Source organism: Nicotiana sylvestris, chromosome 11 (assembly GCF_000393655.2).
Source record: "Nicotiana sylvestris chromosome 11, ASM39365v2, whole genome shotgun sequence".
In the NCBI taxonomy this organism is placed as follows: domain Eukaryota; kingdom Viridiplantae; phylum Streptophyta; class Magnoliopsida; order Solanales; family Solanaceae; genus Nicotiana; species Nicotiana sylvestris.
In genome coordinates, this window is record NC_091067.1 from 65350430 (window position 1) to 65368078 (window position 17649).

At 36.7% G+C, this 17649-nt stretch overlaps 1 protein-coding gene across 2 annotated transcripts; it reads left to right on the forward strand.

Moving 5' to 3' along the window:
* Positions 1-10600: 10600 nt before the first annotated feature.
* LOC104212505 (protein WEAK CHLOROPLAST MOVEMENT UNDER BLUE LIGHT 1-like) lies at positions 10601-17506 on the forward strand. Of its 2 annotated transcripts, none has more exons than XM_009761793.2 (3): positions 10601-10795; positions 14178-15115; positions 15385-17506. In XM_009761793.2, the coding sequence occupies exons 2-3, from the start codon at positions 14213-14215 to the stop codon at positions 17254-17256; spliced, it is 2775 nt and encodes a 924-aa protein (XP_009760095.1). In that variant the 5' UTR covers positions 10601-10795; positions 14178-14212; the 3' UTR covers positions 17257-17506. The 2 variants fall into 2 exon arrangements, with proteins under 2 accessions (XP_009760095.1, XP_009760093.1); XM_009761791.2 differs by having other exon boundaries at positions 10625-10805.
* Positions 17507-17649: the final 143 nt, after the last annotated feature.

The following is a 17649-nucleotide window of genomic DNA, read 5'->3' on the forward strand; positions in this document are numbered from 1 at the left end:
ACTAAATTACTTAAGTGGACTGCCCAGACATACCCTTCACGAATGCGGGCACTGCCTCGCATTCGTGAAGCATAACCAGCCTCAGCCCAAAATAACTCTACGCAAACGCAAAGATCCTCTCGCGAACATGATGCCCACGCTAGCCAAGACTATGCGAATACGAGCCTGCTTCCCGAACGCGAAGGACAAACCTCTGTCCGACTCAATGTCATCGCGAACGTGGCTCCTTGAGCTCGAACGTGAAGAATAACTCATCTCAGCCAAAATCCTTCATCGCGAATGCGGTAGACCCCACGTGAATGCGATGAACACGAGACACTAGAAAATTTGCAACCTCCAAATATGATCTGGGCAGTCCAGAACTCGCCCGAGCCTTCCCACGAGCCCATCTAATCATACTAACAAGTCCATATTTCTAGTTCAAACTTATCCAAAGGCTTGAAATACCACAAATAACATTATAACCAATAATCGGCGATCAAAATCTTTCTCTTAAGTTTCAAACGTTGCAACTTTGCCGAGCACGTCTGTGTCATACTTAGACATACCGGATCACAGTCAAACCTTGCACACAAATTTCAATCTACTAAATGAACCTATGTAAATTTCAAATACCAATCGGGTCCCAATAACATCAAAGGCAACTCCCAATCAAACTCTCCAAACCTTTGAATTGCCAACTTTTGGCAAATAAAGTTAAAATCTTTTTGGAACCTCCAAATTCAATTCGAATATAAGCTCAAGTCTAGAATCACCACGAATTAATTGGAACCATCAAATCACCAATATGAGGTCGTTTACTCAAAAGTTATACATTGATCAACTCTAGCAACTTATGCTTCCAAAAATGAAACTATGTGTTCCAACCACTCTCAAACCTTCCTGAAACCTAACCAATCATGCCCACAAGTCACGTTATAACAAATAAATATACGAGAAGCATCAAATAGAGAAATGTGGCTTAAATATACAAAACGACCGGTTGGGTCGTTATATGCGAGTTTCCTCAAATGGAGAATCATCAATGTTTTTGGCTTTTCTTTCCTTAATTGAAAATCAACGACCATGGGTTGTATTTTGTTGCTCTTTTTTTTCATGTGATTACCGCTAGATTTTGGCTACCATCTACGGAGAATTAAAAAAACTTGGTCCAGATATAATTTATGTAATCGATTTAATACCTGCTTGGCTTGAAGAAGGATGATCTATACGACGCCATGATATACGTGCAACAAGCTTCCTACCCATACTAAAATACAACAATGGACGAACATCGATTAAGAAAGTGTGAACAAATCCACAAAATATCAGTGATTTTTAAAATCCACTTCTATAAAAATAGAATTATGAAAATGTACTAATATAGGAAATTTTTTGCCTAGAAAATGTTGTTAATAAGCTATAGAAACTGATAGCATCCTAGGAAGCTCAACTTTATTCAAGGACATGGATGAAGCTTTTGAATCTCAAAGATGGCCTTTAATAAGAGTTCAAGCTAAAGAATTACAAAACAAGATCATTAGACTTCAAGTGCAAATGAAGAAGTTATTAATTGGGAGGAAGAGCTCAAGGATAAAGGATGTGAATTGGCTAGGTGATAGCATCAAGGACAAGGATAGAGTTTTGGAAGCTCCAAGGCCATATACAAGATCTCAAGCTAAAGAGTTGCAAACTAAGGTTGCTAGACTTCAATGGCAAATAAAGAAGCTTTCAATTGTAGAGGAAGAGCTCAAGACCAAAGGAAATAAATTGTCCAAATTTTACAATTATATGGTGGTCCAAATTGAAGTCCAAGAGGAGGAAGATTGGGTCACCAAATTAGCCCTTGAAATCCATCAAAAAGGGCTCAAAATAAGTTTAAAAGAGGTCCAAAAGGGGGTGTTTCAAAAGGAGCCCAATTGGAGTCCAAACCAATGGCCCAAACTAGTTGTTTTAAGGCCCAAATCTGCCCCAAAGGGTCTTGGCCGCCCTCACCTAATTTTAATGACTTTTCTTACTCCTTAGCAACCACCCTACCTAATTGTAATGACTTTGTATGCCTTAGCAACCACCCTACCTAATTTTAAGGACTTTTATGACTTAGTACTCCTATAAATAGGGAGTTCTTCTCATTCATAAGATACAACATTTATTGATTAAGTATATCATACTTTGAGAGTTCTTTTGAACCTTTGTTACTTGTGCTTTGAGATTTATCTTTCAACCTTTACTAGTTCTTAGTTCAAGGTAGTAAGATTACTTCTCTTTTATGATATCTTTGATTCCTTTGTGGTATTCTTAGAAGGCGATTAATACTAGTTATTAATTGTTGTCTCAAGTTACTCGTAAAGTGGTCAAGATCCGAATCTATTGTTTTGATTTGCTTTTTAAGTAAAGGCGTTTGATTTCTTCCATAAATCAAGACGTTGTTACTTTGATCTTGTCAAGGCTATAGAACTTACGTTCTTGGAAGTTCTTGGAATTCTTTCCTTGAATTCGTCCCATATCCTTTATTTTCATCTCTTTAATTCTAGTTGTTCAATTCCTTGTTGTTATTGTTTCCGCATTTACTTCTCAAATTCTTACTCTAATTTGGATTCCCGACCTAGTTGTTATCAAGTGGTATCAGAGCGGTTTTTATCAAGATTTCGTTCTTGGTAAGTCTTGGGATTTCTTGAATACTAAGAGCAAAGAAAAGAAAAGCAAAAAAAATTAAAAAAAAAAAAAGCGAAAATCAGTTTTTAGAACAAAAAAAAATAGAATTGAGTACTCTCCGGGATATTTCTTTTGTATCTAATTTGTTACCAAAAATTAACAAAGGAAACAAGAAGAGGGGATCCTAGATTTTCTTACTCTTTCTAATCTAAACATATAATCCTTTCCTTTTTGTTCGCGTCATGTTTCAACCGAGCCTAATAGTTCTAGGATTTGGTTTTTCTTTCATTAGTTCCCCAAAAATCTGAATTTTACTACTAAGAACTTCATACGAGTTGGTTTAACTATAAATCTACAAAGTATTTTGTTCAAAGGTCATTTCGAGAGAAAAAAAAGGATAAAGTGTGTGAGAGAACAATTGAAAAAAAAACAAAGAAGCCAAATTTGAGAGATTCATATTTCCTTTAATCTATGTCAAGATATCTCAAATAGGTAGTTGCAGTGGAAGGAGTAGATCTATGACTCTTGAAAGGTCGATATTACAATATATCGAATGGAAAGAAGACAATGGTAAAGTTATTTTTCAAACAAGAGCTAAAGTGATGTCTACAATTTATACCCTTAGAATTGACAAAGCATTTAACTATAACTTAATTAGCACTTATATGGTTGAGAAATTGAACTTGCCTTGTGTTGAACATATTGATCCCTATATGTTGAAAGGAGTAAAGGTAGATAAAAGAGTGTTATTACCATTCTCTATTGGAAGGTATGAGGATGTGATCTGGTGTGATGTCATTCCCATGAATCGTTTTCATATCTTGTTGGGAAGGCCATGGAATATCTATAGAAGTGCTTCATATAGTATCGAAAAAAATAGATACTCTTTTGAGGTTAATGGGAAGAAACTCAGTCTTGGACCTTTGACTCCCTCACAAATTTGTGCAGATGAAAAGATTGTTAAAAAGAATATGGAAAAATACGAGAGAGAAAAGAATGAGAGGAGTAAGGGAGTGCATGTTGACATTCCAAGAGAGGAAAAAGGAGAGGTTGTCTTGAGTAAAAAGAGTGGGATGTCAAGTGAGGTAAACAATGATCTTGAGAAAAAAGAAAAGAGAGAAAGCAATAAGAGAAACAAAGTTTGTAAGGTAGAGAGAGAGAAACAAGAGAGATTGAGTGAAGGAAAAGAACTCTTTAGTGAGAGAAAAGAGGCTAAGGGTGAGGAAAACATTAGTCTTGCGATAAAAGCCAAAGAGAGTGTAAGCAAGAAAAACGTTTCTTTACTTCCTAACCCATTAACTCTTTCTTGTTTTAGTTCTTGTGATTTTGTGCAGCCACGTGATGAAATACCTTTTGAAAGGAGTGGTGAGGCGCAAGAGATGGTGGCAAAAGATCCAATTGGATTCCAACATAAATTCGGCAATATCAATTCTTGTTGGATGGTGGAAGACAAAAGCTTGATTAAATTCTTTGTTATTAAACCTTTTGACTATTTCGATTCTTATTTACAGGGTTATGACATGGAGTTGCCTAAAAGCATTGCTAAGGTGGAGCCAATGCATAAAAGAATACAAGGTGATGATGTTCCATTGGTAAATAAGTCCAAGTATGGTATGTATAATTGGTTTATTTGCATTCTTGGTCTTTCTAGAACACCTAAGGTATTTTTGGAGGTAATGAATTACACTCTTATTTCTTATATTGGTGACTTTATAATTTTTGTAGATGATGATATTTTGATGCACATCAAGTCATTAACTATAATATCTAAGTTAATGTGTAAGAGTAATTCGCTTCCTTTTGAAATTGTGTATGACATAGATGATTACTTATTCCAACTTGGTGGAAAGAGGCATGGAATTTCTGTGAAGAGGCTTGCAAATGAGTTAAATATTTCTTCTTATCTTATTCAAGTGGCTAATGAGTTTTCATGTGCTAAAGAATGTGATCTTTGTTATGTGATGGGGAGTCATTCTTCAAGTCATGTTCATTGTAAGATTGTACAAGTATTTGTTTCTAGTAAAGAGGATATGCATGATTGTTGTAATACTGGTGATCAAATACTCTTTCATGTAGAGGAATCCATGAGATTTGTAATTGTAGTTAGTAGTCTATATCATGAATGTATCTTGTTTGTTAAATGTGGTAAAGGTACTTATATTAAATGGATGTGTAGTTACTCTCTTATAATTTCTTTATCATGTATACTCATGGACTGTCGTACCGACAAGATCGAATTGCAAGTTCCATTGCATGGTGCATCTAAGAGAGGTTTTTATTGTATTAATCTAGGTAGACATAAATTTTATTGGGATGATGATGTCCATATTCTTTATAAGGGAGTATTTATACCTATTAGGATTGATTGGGTTAAATGGACACATTGTCACTATCTTATTTTATTCCTACTATTTTTTCAGATTAGTGGATACCATTTACTAGTGCGTGTTTTCTTTTTCTTGCAAGGTCAAAATTCGAGGACGAATTTTCTTCAAGAAGAGGGGAATGATAGCATCCTAGGAAGCTCAACTCTATTCAAGGACATGGATGAAGCTTTTGAATCTCAAAGATGGCCTTTAATAAGAGTTCAAGCTAAAGAATTACAAAACAAGATCATTAGACTTCAAGTGCAAATGAAGAAGTTATTAATTGGGAGGAAGAGCTCAAGGATAAAGGATGTGAATTGGCTAGGTGATAGCATCAAGGACAAGGATAGAGTTTTGGAAGCTCCAAGGCCATATACAAGATCTCAAGCTAAAGAGTTGCAAACTAAGGTTGCTAGACTTCAATGGCAAATAAAGAAGCTTTCAATTGTAGAGGAAGAGCTCAAGACCAAAGGAAATAAATTGTCCAAATTTTACAATTATATGGTGGTCCAAATTGAAGTCCAAGAGGAGGAAGATTGGGTCACCAAATTAGCCCTTGAAGTCCATCAAAAAGGGCTCAAAATAAGTTTAAAAGAGGTCCAAAAGGGGGTGTTTCAAAAGGAGCCCAATTGGAGTCCAAACCAATGGCCCAAACTAGTTGTTTTAAGGCCCAAATCTGCCCCAAAGGGTCTTGGCCGCCCTCACCTAATTTTAATGACTTTTCTTACTCCTTAGCAACCACCCTACCTAATTGTAATGACTTTGTATGCCTTAGCAACCACCCTACCTAATTTTAAGGACTTTTATGACTTAGTACTCCTATAAATAGGGAGTTCTTCTCATTCATAAGATACAACATTTATTGATTAAGTATATCATACTTTGAGAGTTCTTTTGAACCTTTGTTACTTGTGCTTTGAGATTTATCTTTCAACCTTTACTAGTTCTTAGTTCAAGGTAGTAAGATTACTTCTCTTTTATGATATCTTTGATTCCTTTGTGGTATTCTTAGAAGGCGATTAATACTAGTTATTAATTGTTGTCTCAAGTTACTCGTAAAGTGGTCAAGATCCGAATCTATTGTTTTGATTTGCTTTTTAAGTAAAGGCGTTTGATTTCTTCCATAAATCAAGACGTTGTTACTTTGATCTTGTCAAGGCTATAGAACTTACGTTCTTGGAAGTTCTTGGAATTCTTTCCTTGAATTCGTCCCATATCCTTTATTTTCATCTCTTTAATTCTAGTTGTTCAATTCCTTGTTGTTATTGTTTCCGCATTTACTTCTCAAATTCTTACTCTAATTTGGATTCCCGACCTAGTTGTTATCAGAAACGAAAGGTAAAAAATTCCTACGTGAAAGGAATGGTTGCTTGTGCAACTGCTGATGCCGTTTTCATGGTTGGAGAAAGGCAGAGCTAAGGTGTTTTAAAAAGAAAAAAGAAGGGAACGTTGGCGTGAATATTCGCAAATTGAGTGGGTCGGGGAAATACATGGGATCGCATAAGCAGGGGCATTTGCATTTAGACCCGCTTTTTGTGTTACGTTTTAACTTGTGCTAGTTCTGCAAAAAAAATTGCAAACGTACCCGCTTTTTCACATAACTTCAGCATACGGGGCTGAAGTAACAAAGGCAATCACGCAAAACTTCAGCATTCTAGTAGTCGGGCCTGAAGCTCAGCTCTAGAGCTGAAGTTTTTTGTTTTTTAACTGGCGAACTTCAGCTCTAGAGCTGAAGTTTTTGTTTTTGTAACTGACGAACTTCAGCTCTAGAGCTGAAGCACCACAATTAGCAGTGATTTTTTAAGAAAAATAGTGTACATCTTCTCAGCTCAAACACGAATAAACATACAAAAAATCCAAAATTTTACAGCTCATCCTACTGGTAACTTAAACTTTTTCCTAAGACTAATTTGCTGTAAATTTGGAGCAGAAGTACAACTGTCGAACTGTTCAATTAAAAAAAATTGACCTTATAACTAAAGCAGCGTTGCTTCTGAAGATAATTACCGGTTTTCTTTTGTAACTTGAAGAAGAAAACGAATGAGGAGAGGGGGGAGGAGAAAGGGGGCTGAAGTTATTTAAAAAGTTGGTACAAGTTAAAAGTTTTTTAAAAAATGGGTATAGATTAAATGGGGGCGACCAAATAGGGCGCCCCATGCAAATTTTACCATAAGCAGAAATAGTTACAATAGCACGGGTTAGTTAGTTTTCGGGCTGGTCATTCAAAAATAGCAAGTGTTTTCCAAGTCATTGAAAAATAGCCATTATTTTACTGCAACAGAAACCGGTCCAGCATAATATACTGGAGTTCGGTGCACCTGTGTATGAAATTCCAGAATATTATGCTGGACCGGTATAATTTACTGGCCCCAATATAATATACTGGGGTTCCAGTAAAGTATACCGGAGCTCCAAACTCCAGCATAATATAATAGATTTTCAGTATACTTTGTATACTTGAGTTCCAGCAAATATACTGGAACTCCAGTATAATATACTGGAGTTCCAATATATTTGCTGGAGTATTTTTTTGGATTTTGAATAGTGTTTTTGTTCAAAGTTATCTTTACATGAAAAGTGGCTAAATTTCGATGACTTTTAAAACTGTGGCTATTTTTGAATGACCACTTGTAAATCTGGCTATATTTAAATTTCTCCCGTATAAATAAAAAAAAACTTTGGGCTCAGATAGAAACGGGCAAATATATTAGGCATAATGGGTAGAAAGTGTAGTTCTCTCATACCTTTTGACGCAAAAGACGGGTAAGTTAATTTATGGGTCATTAGACTTGAAATTTCTAAGGTGAAATACATAAACGACCCCTTCAAGTTATCCTCAACGGTCAGCCAAACACATCAACTGACCCCATTTTTAGTTGGACACTTCAAGCCTTCAATAAAGTAGGTCAATTAAACACCCGATCTCATCAGCCCATCTCGCGGGAAATACACTCTCGAATTCATGTCAAACGAACAAATGAGAAAATGCCATGTGTAATTTTAGTTAAAAAATTTGCCACCTATTATAAAAAAAACAATAATAATAAATAAACCCTAGAGACCCAGACCCCTCCCAGTCGCCCCATCTTCTTCTTCAACCAAGAGCAGACCCTAGTCCCCCTAAGAATTCCAGTCGTCTAACCTCTCTCCAACGCGCCGCTGCTTCTGTCCAAATGACCATTTCCTCCTCGAAGTGCCTTCACTCGTTTCCAAATAGCCACTGACGCCGGTAATAGCCATGGACGCCAGCAACCGCCATGACCGCTAGCAACAATCATGAACCACTTCCTGTTTATCGTCTATGTTGCTGCAAAATTTCGAATTTCTGTGGTCTATTATTTTTTCTTTTGAGTCGGGTTTTAGAAGTAGCCGATGTAACTGTAGCAGTAGCGCCGTTGCTCGTTGACCTTATTTGCTAGCCGGATATTTGCCGAAAAATCTGTTCCGGCGAGCTCCATTAATTGTAGCTGAAGACACCACTGTTTCACCACCAATTTTTGCTTCTTGGGATTGGCTGAAGAGGAATGGATGAAAATAACTTGTGCAGTGAATAGCTTCTACTGTTTTCAATGGCTTCTACGCGCCGGGGTTTTCAATGGATTCTACTATTTTGCACATTCACTATCATGGTAAAGTTGTGGTGTTGAGAATGGTGGGTTAAGGTGTAGTAATAGCAGAAGAAAATTTGGAGAAGAAAGAGTGAGAAAAAGTGGGCTCCACCAGTTAAATTAAAAAAAATAAAAAAAAAAAATACAATTTTGAAAGCTTCACCTACTGCAACGCGGGTGTAGTACACACATTTTGTCATGTCACTTTGAAGGGTTTAAGAGATACACTGAAAAATAATTTAAGGTGTCTAATTAATAAATAGGTCAGTTAAGGTGTTCAAATGACCGTTGTGGATAACTTGGAGTGGTCATTTATGTATTTTGCCAATTTCTAATACAGTATTAAATATCTCACAATATGTCTATACAAATTTATCGTTAAGAATAAAATAAAAATTTTAAATACGTACTTAATAGAAATATTTTCTTTCAGAAAAATCATATGCAAGCATGTTCAAATTAGTGTTACTAACATAGTCAAGAATAGTATTAGTCCGGCATGACGAAGGCACAAGGATGACAAATGAAGTGGGTTGGAGCGGAAAAGTCTTCACAACCATCGTCTTGATCCAGTCCACTTTGTCCATTATTTTGAATATTCTTCTAAATACCTTCTTTCTTGAAAAAATGACACCTGATTACAACATATAAGGGGAATAGGCAATTTTTTAGCCTTATATTAGATTTTGGCAAAGGTAACCCCAAATAATTGGGCATTATATAGCCAAATCCTAAAAACTACTCTATTTTATTATTTATTCTCCTAACCGTTTGCTGCCCTCCCTCTATTGTTCGCTGGTCCCCCTCCCCCTTCTTGTTCGCTGCCTTCCCCGTTCCCTCCCTATTCCAAATGAGATTAAAATGGTGGATTAACTCTACCATTGGTTTACATGTGCATAAAATTCGACAAATTAAGCAATTTTTGCCGGTGGATTAACTCTAGTATTACCCATCAAGTACGGAGGAGCGAAGCTCTAATATAGAGCGACAAATTAATATGTGCATACAATTCTTCGAGGTCCAAACATATATATGTGTGTATTCATAAGAAATTATATATTATACATTGATATATGTATGAAGGAAAGCAATTTTTTGATATACATTTTAATATATACAAAGAAGGATAATAAATTTGTGATATATATTTTGCTATACACGTTTATTATGTATTATACAATGTGATATAGAAATAATATAATTAGTTTTGTGTTATACACTTGGATATAAAGATAATAATAAATTATAGACAACTACCAAAGGAAAATAAATTTTTGATATATACAAAGAAGAAAAATAAAGTTGGGATGTATATATTGGTATACATGTTATTTAACATGTTATACAATATGATATACAAAAAATAAAATTTATTTGTGTTATACACTATGATATACAAATTATATTTATAATTTTTAACATTTTTAATGCTCGTGAAAAATGATTTAAAAACATAGAAAAAAATTGTAGAGATTTGGGAGAAAATCTTGAAAGATTTTTGAATTCTAACGAAAAAGAAATAAAAGCCTATATTTAGGGTGATGGTTGGACCATTAGAAGAGAGAGAAGATCATTAAATTTTAAATTTAGGCTACGTATGCTAAATGCTAAAAGATAGGCCATTTTCTGCCAATTATTGGACTAAGTTGTTATGCAATGCCAAATCCTCTTTTTTTCCTTTTTCTTTCTTTTAAGCACTTATACTCATGTTTTTTTTTAAAAAAAATTCAATTCTTTTCTTTACCCCTTACAACTAGTCCCATTTCGCCCCGTTATAGTATTAAATATTTTTATTCGAAATTTTATCGAATTAAATTAATTTTTTATTTTCTCAAACCATTTACAACTCTGTGGGGTTGGTTGGTTTCAATCACGCGCCAAAAACATAGCAAAAAGAACAGTTCTCCATAATTGGCGGTGACTTTTAGATATTGTAATGTTTTATTTTTAAAAGGAGACATAATTGGAAAAAGACAAAAAGAAAAAGAAGGTAGACGAAGAGGATCTTTGAGGTCCTCTGCTTCTCCTTCTTCTTCTTTCTTTTCAAACCACAATCATTTCTCAAGAGTTAATTACCAATTTATTACTCATTCATCTCAATAATCTAATACCCTTTTATCTTTGGTCGTATTACAAACTCTTTAATTATCTTTTTTGGAGAATACCAAGAAACATAGATTATTTCTGGTAATTCTTGGTATGTTCCTCATTTTTTCATTGCTTTCTCTTGTTTGTATGTTCTAATAAGCTAATGATCAATTATGCTTTCGATATTTTAGTCTTAATGGGAGCATGAATATATTTCTTGTTTAATTGGGGAATTTAATATTTGATGATTGGTTATGCATGTTTTTCCTTGTATGTATTTGCTTCCTTTTGACTGCTGAACTATATGCCAGGAAAAAAGAGGAGCAATGTTTTCATATCGGAAACATTATCTTTAACTAATGCCAAGTTTAACTCTTGTTGTTTGTGGGGGGGGGGGGGGGTTTAGCTGATTGTTTCTGACTTGGTATTCCAAATTATTATTATTATTATTATTACTCCTTTTTTGTCTTATCATGATTTGTCATCATGTTTGTGGGCATTAATTGATTTTTTGGATAAACTGTGGATATTAATTGTTTAGCATGTCTGACATCCCTATTTGATGAGATCTTATTGTGTTTTGTGGAATGGGAGTTGTAACTTATCTCGTAAAAAGGTTAACGATTATTTTGAACAAAAACCTAAAATGAAAGGAATAAAAAGATTTATGCGGAGGCTAATGAAATGTAGAGCTCGTCGAGATACTAGTCGTCTTGTTTATGGTTTTAATTCTATGAGAATGATAGTATTGGTCTTCTTTACGGTCTTTGATTCGCTTGTCATATATGTTTGTGTCATAAGGAGCTATTATCATGTTGATAAACTGTTGGTTAAGCGATGTCAAACACCAGACGCTGTCCTAGTGTTTTTCTCTGTCTACTGTTGATATCATGTTTTTCTGTCGCCTAAATATATTTAATTACGAGATTTGATGCAACATCACATCTTTAATATAACATTGTGCAGAGTTTTGACTAACTATAAAGCGCTAACCAAGGACAAGACATATGCTCTAGACGAATAACTTCATTAATCTGGAATCTGACTCTCAATGGATAAAATGATCGACTAGCTGCTTAGAGTGTAGGCCTTGGATGTGATTACTAATACATTGGGTCAATTTAATCAAGTTGCAGTTTGATCTACCAAATTTTTGTTTCTGTATTACTACACTATGAAAGTGCAGAAAAGTTGTATCTCTGAACTAGCTTATTTTTTTGCTCCTGCTGGTGCATGGTTGAGCTTGCTAACTGATATCAGCAGCATTGACTAAGTTAGTTATCATTATGCATTACTTTAGAGCTACACGGCACTATCTAGGTACTAGATTTTATTCCCCAACAAACAAATTAAATAACTGCACATTTTAAGTTTGTCCAAGGGTCTCCTGGAAACAGCCTCTCTACCCCTCGGGGTAGGGGTAAGGTCTGCGTACATATTAACCTCCCCAGACCCCACTTGTGGGATTACACTGGGCCGTTGTTGTTGTTGTTGTTGCACATTTTAAGTTTGTGTAGTTAGTACTCGTAGCATTTTTATGATTAGCACTGTACTGGTCGTGCATTAATTTGCTGATCAAGTTTCCTGAAGTTCATGACTTTGAAATTATCTGCCATAGTGATTACTGAATGAAGAATCTTTTGGATTGATGGAAAAGGAAGATCCATTTTCTATTGTTTCCCCCAAGGACTTGATTTTTGTAATCACTTCCCAAATTTGGGGGCTCCAAACGACAACTTGTTGCATTCTATCTCCATAAATGTTAATGAGTGTTTAAACTACTATAAGGGTTTAAGTGTCCTAAGCAACAGCTATTAACCACATAACTTCTTTTCAATAAAGTTTACTCTACAAACTCGAATTTTATCACATTGGAAACCTGAAGGGTGATTTGCTTGCCTCTACTTCTATATTTTCATCAGATTTTCATGAAGAAATTTGCTGCACGAATTGAAATGCAAAGCAACTAGGCGCTGACTGCTATTTTCTTAGTGCATCAACCATACCTCTAGCATGTGTATTAGTACAAATTTGTATAGTTTACATTTCAGGTATTTCATCCTATAGTTCTTTCAACCTGTTGAGTTTGATGTTTGATGGAAGTTTCGTATAACATCTTCCTATTATGTGGTGGTAGTGTTTTGAGAAGTGTCTCCTAATTTTGGAACAGAACTAAAGTTTAGAGAGTATCTTTAAAGGTTGCTTGCTTTTCCCTTTTTGGAGCAAACAGAGGTAGAACATTTGGTTATGCGGAAACCCGATATCCTATAGAAGATGGCTCGTTGGGAGGAAAACAAAAACAGAAGTTCACAGAGCTTTTTCTTTTAAAAGGTTCCTTGTATCCCTCGTAGGAGCATATACAATTGGAGCATTTGGTTATATGGCAAAACTGAAGTAAGCCTTTGAAGTTTAGGCTTTACATGGCCAATCTGAAACTAGGATTAATCTCAGTATGGAATGATATCTCCATAATGAGAGTGCTGAAGAAGAGGAAAACTAAGGATGATAATCAGTTTGACAGATCTATCTTCTGTGACGCTAATTGACTACTTTTTCATTTCTCTTTATTCTAGTTGGCTTTGTGGTCTTTCTTTCTCTGAGTTATTTTTTGTTGAGGAGGGAGCAGGAGGGCACTGCTGTATATCTTTTTTATTACATCCATAGCATGCATACGCCGCGAGTTGTGGACCGCTACTGGATCTTAAATAACCGGATAAACAGTAGGGACTGTACCCCTTTCGTGTGATCTTTTATTCCTCCCTTTTATGGTTATTCATAGATGACAACATTAGGGAAATATCATGAATATTGAATCAGGTGGTACATATCTTCATTTGATAAGTCAAAACAATGCACTTGCGGACAAAGAATTTACTGATGTTTGATTATCAACTCCCTGTTACTTCTCTGTTTGACATTAAATATCTTGTTTGGCTTCACTTTATTCTTTAAATAAAAACTTTACCTCAGAATTCTTTAGCGAGCGGGGTTTTTAAAAAACTTTACTTGATGGGAAGTGGCCCGCATGTGAGATGGTAAGATTCTTTTGGTTTGTTTTTGCTCGCAATGTAAATATGAGATCCTTTTAACTAGTGAACAAAGGACAAGTTCCATTTGTGAAAATAGCATGATATCTATTTTGGTAAGGAGGAAGTCAGTCAAATTCTTAGTAATGCATGTCGTACCAAACATTCGCAAAAAGGTTAACCTCGCTTTTGTTGATTCTAACTAGCAATTCTCAATTGGAAGAATGACCATGTAAAGGCTATAGCATAGAAATTTTGCAATAAGTGATCGTAATATTACAGAGGAAATAGTTGCAGTTGCTTATGTTTAAGTTCTCCAGTATGGTCTTAAAGAACAGCCGTTTGATATCTCCAGTTGTATAGTTCACCTCCTGGTAAAATTTTGGGAGGTCTTTGTTTACTGTAAAGAGGTTATATATTCACTTACTTTCTTTTTTTGCCAATATTAATTTTAGGTTCTCAAGTGGTTCGCCTCAGCTCTTAATTGGAAATGGAAGATGCAAAAGATATGAAGGAAAATTCTCCCCAAGAATCTGCTCCTGAACCTAAAGTTTCTGTTCTGAGGGAGGATCAATCACATGGTGAAACTCAACCTAGGCAACATATGAATGGAACAGCAAATTCTGAAATTCAGGAGACAGCCGTGTATGCTTCTCAACATTTGAAAGAATCTTCTGACAGATTTCCAACGGAAGATAGTCAAAATCATCAGCCAGGAAGTTTAGGTTCAGCCTCTTCCATTAAATCCGCCGGTGCAGGTGACATTTCGAAAACAGGAAGTCTTCAATCAGCTGTGCCGACAGTTCAGCGGGAAGCCTCACCTCAATTGGCAGAGGATCTGAAATCGTTGGAGCCTCCAACAGCTCTCTCGGAACCCACTCCATCATCTGTATTAGATACAAAAGCAAGTGATTCGTTGCAGCAGTCACTGGATGGTGGTTCCAGTGGTAGTCTTTCGAATCAACCAAATAATACTGCTCATGGACCTAGAGTAGAGGAAGTTGCTTCACCTTTAGTAACCATGTATTCAGACTCCCCTCCCATGAAAGAGGAAAACCAAAAAGGATCTTCGGCACACAACTCACTATTCCAGCAAGATAATTCTCCAAGTAGTACTCACGTTTCTACTGATACACCTGCTTTATCCGCTCAAGAACACAAACCTGAAAATAATATTCATGTAGAGGCACCTAATACTGGTCAGCCCCTAGCGAAGGCTTCCAATCTCACAGTTAAGATTCTAGAACCCAGTACCCATTCTAAGCACCCTGAAAACATTGATATTAACAGAGTCAAAATCGACACAGCTGCACCAATTGAATCTGTGAAGCAGGCAGTTTCCAAGTTTGGAGGCATCATTGACTGGAAGGCTCATCGAGTACAGTCTGTAGAGGTAAGCTCTTGAACCCTTACTATACTGATTGATTCTGGACTCAGAAATCCATTTAGCTGTCAGTGAAATGGGTGTTTCGCAAGCAACTTTAGACGATTATATTTAATTCAGCATTGCATGTGCAAGTCCACCTGGATAATGCACTGTAAGCAATGGCTGTTTAGATTTTATATACATTTTACATCTTCCTGACCTGTACTTATTTATGTTTTGGACATCTCTCGTACTATGAATTTCACAACATAGCCTTTCATTTCTGGCGAATGCAGCGAAGGAAAGTTGTCGATCAAGAACTAGCAAAAGTGCAGGAGGAGATCCCACTGTGTAAGAAACAGTCTCAGGCAGCGGAAGAAGCAAAAATGATGGTATTAAAGGAACTAGATAGTACTAAAAGACTGATAGAAGAGTTGAAGCTGAACCTGGAGAGAGCACAAACAGAAGAGCAGCAAGCAAAACAGGACTCGGAACTTGCCAAGCTCAGGGTAGAAGAGATGGAGCAGGGTATTGCCGATGAGGCTAGTATTGCAGCCAAGGCGCAGCTTGAAGTTGCTAGAGCCAGGCATGCAGCTGCTGTTTCGGAGCTAAAAACTGTGAATTTCGAGTTAGAAGATCTTCATAAAGAGTATGATTTATTGGTGTCTGAGAGATTTGATGCTGTACAAAAAGCAGAGGAAGCGGTTTCTGCCTCAAAGAAAGTTGAGAAGGAAGTGGAGGATTTGACTATTGAGGTCATCACTACAAAGGAATCTCTGGAGGCTGCACAAGCTGCACACCTGGAGGCAGAGGAACACAGAATTGGAGCAGCGATGGCAAGAGAGCAAGATACTCTAAATTGGGAAAAAGAACTAAAGCTGGCAGAAGGGGAGCTTGAGAAGCTAAACCAGCAAATACTGTCTGCTAAGGACCTCAAAGCAAAATTAGATACTGCTTCAGCCTTGCTACTAGATCTCAAAGCTGAGTTTGCTGCTTATGTGGAATCAAAGTTGGAAAAAGAGATGAATGAAGGCGGCAACTTCAAAGGCGAACTGCCTGAGCCAGAGAAACGAACTCATGCTGAGATACAAGCAGCGGTGGCCTTGGCTAAACAGGAACTTGATGAAGTGAAACGCAATATTGAGAAAGCAACAGTTGAAGTAAATTACTTGAAGGTGGCTGCAACTTCATTGAAGGCAGAACTGGAAAAGGAAAAATCAGAACTAACTGCTATCCAGCAGAGAGAAGGCATGGCATCAATTACTGTAGCATCTCTTGAAGCTGAGTTGAACAGGACCAAGTCAGAGATTTCCCTTGTGCAGATGAAGGAGAAAGAAGCAAGAGAAAAGGTGGTGGAGCTTCCCAAGCAATTACAAGAGGCCGCCCAAGAGGCTGATCGGGCAAAGTTACTTGCACAAACAGCTCGTGAAGAGTTGAGAAAGGCAAAGGAAGAAGCAGAGCAAGCAAAGGCAGGAGCAAGTACCATGGAAAGTAGACTAGTTGCTGCTAAAAAGGAGATAGAGGCTGCAAAAGCTTCTGAAAAGTTGGCACTAGAAGCCATCAATGCTCTGCAAGAGAGTGAATTAGCTCGAAGCTCTAATGATGAAGATTCCCCATCTGGAGTAACACTTTCTCTGAAAGAGTATTTTGACCTCAGCAAAATGGCCCATGAGGCAGAGGAGGAAGCTAATAAGAGGGTGGCTGCCGCTATCACCCAAATAGAGGTAGCGAAGGAATCAGAGCTCAGAAGTCTAAGCAGGTTGGAGGAAGTTAATCGTGAGATGGCTGATAGAAAGGAAGCTCTGGAAATCGCAACCCAGAAGGCAGAGAAAGCCAAGGAAGGGAAGTTGGCAGTAGAGCAAGAGCTGAGGAAATGGAGGGCGGAGCATGGACAAAGACGGAAAGCTGGTGAATCTCTTCAACCGATAAACATAACAAGAAGCCCGAGATCGAGTGTTGAGGAGAGTAAAGAATCGATAACCTATGAGCGTGCACCAGGGGCTGCTTCACTACATCATAGGTCAAGTCCAAGAGCATATGAACAAGCAAGTAATACTGAAACTGATACATCTCCAGAAGTGAAGATCCCAAAGAAAAAGAAGAGGTCCTTCTTCCCAAGGCTCTTCATGTTTCTGGGCAGAAAGAAAGCACAGGCCAAGACAGCATGATGCGCTTTGTGGTTTTAAAATGGCTCATCATTTTAAACATTGTTCCTCCATTTTCTGGTTGTTTGTCCTGGTTGACATAGTGTAAATTCTCACTGTTTTTCTGTGTACATGCCGAGTATTATTTCTTGTACAATATCAAAATAATTCACTCACACGTTGGATGGCTGATTATAAAACAGAGTAAGTCTGTTATAGATTTGGCTGCAAAAGTCAATAAATGATTATGTAAGTAAATTGTCTGCTGCTTCAATTTGCCTAATCCTGGTACTTCTGAAAGAAAATAGAAGAAACTAGCACTGTTTCTAAAGTTTGGCCTAATAGAAATATATCGGTTCCCTGTGTTTGTTGGTATTATGTATTGTATAATTCATATGTTGTGGAGACTTTTGTATC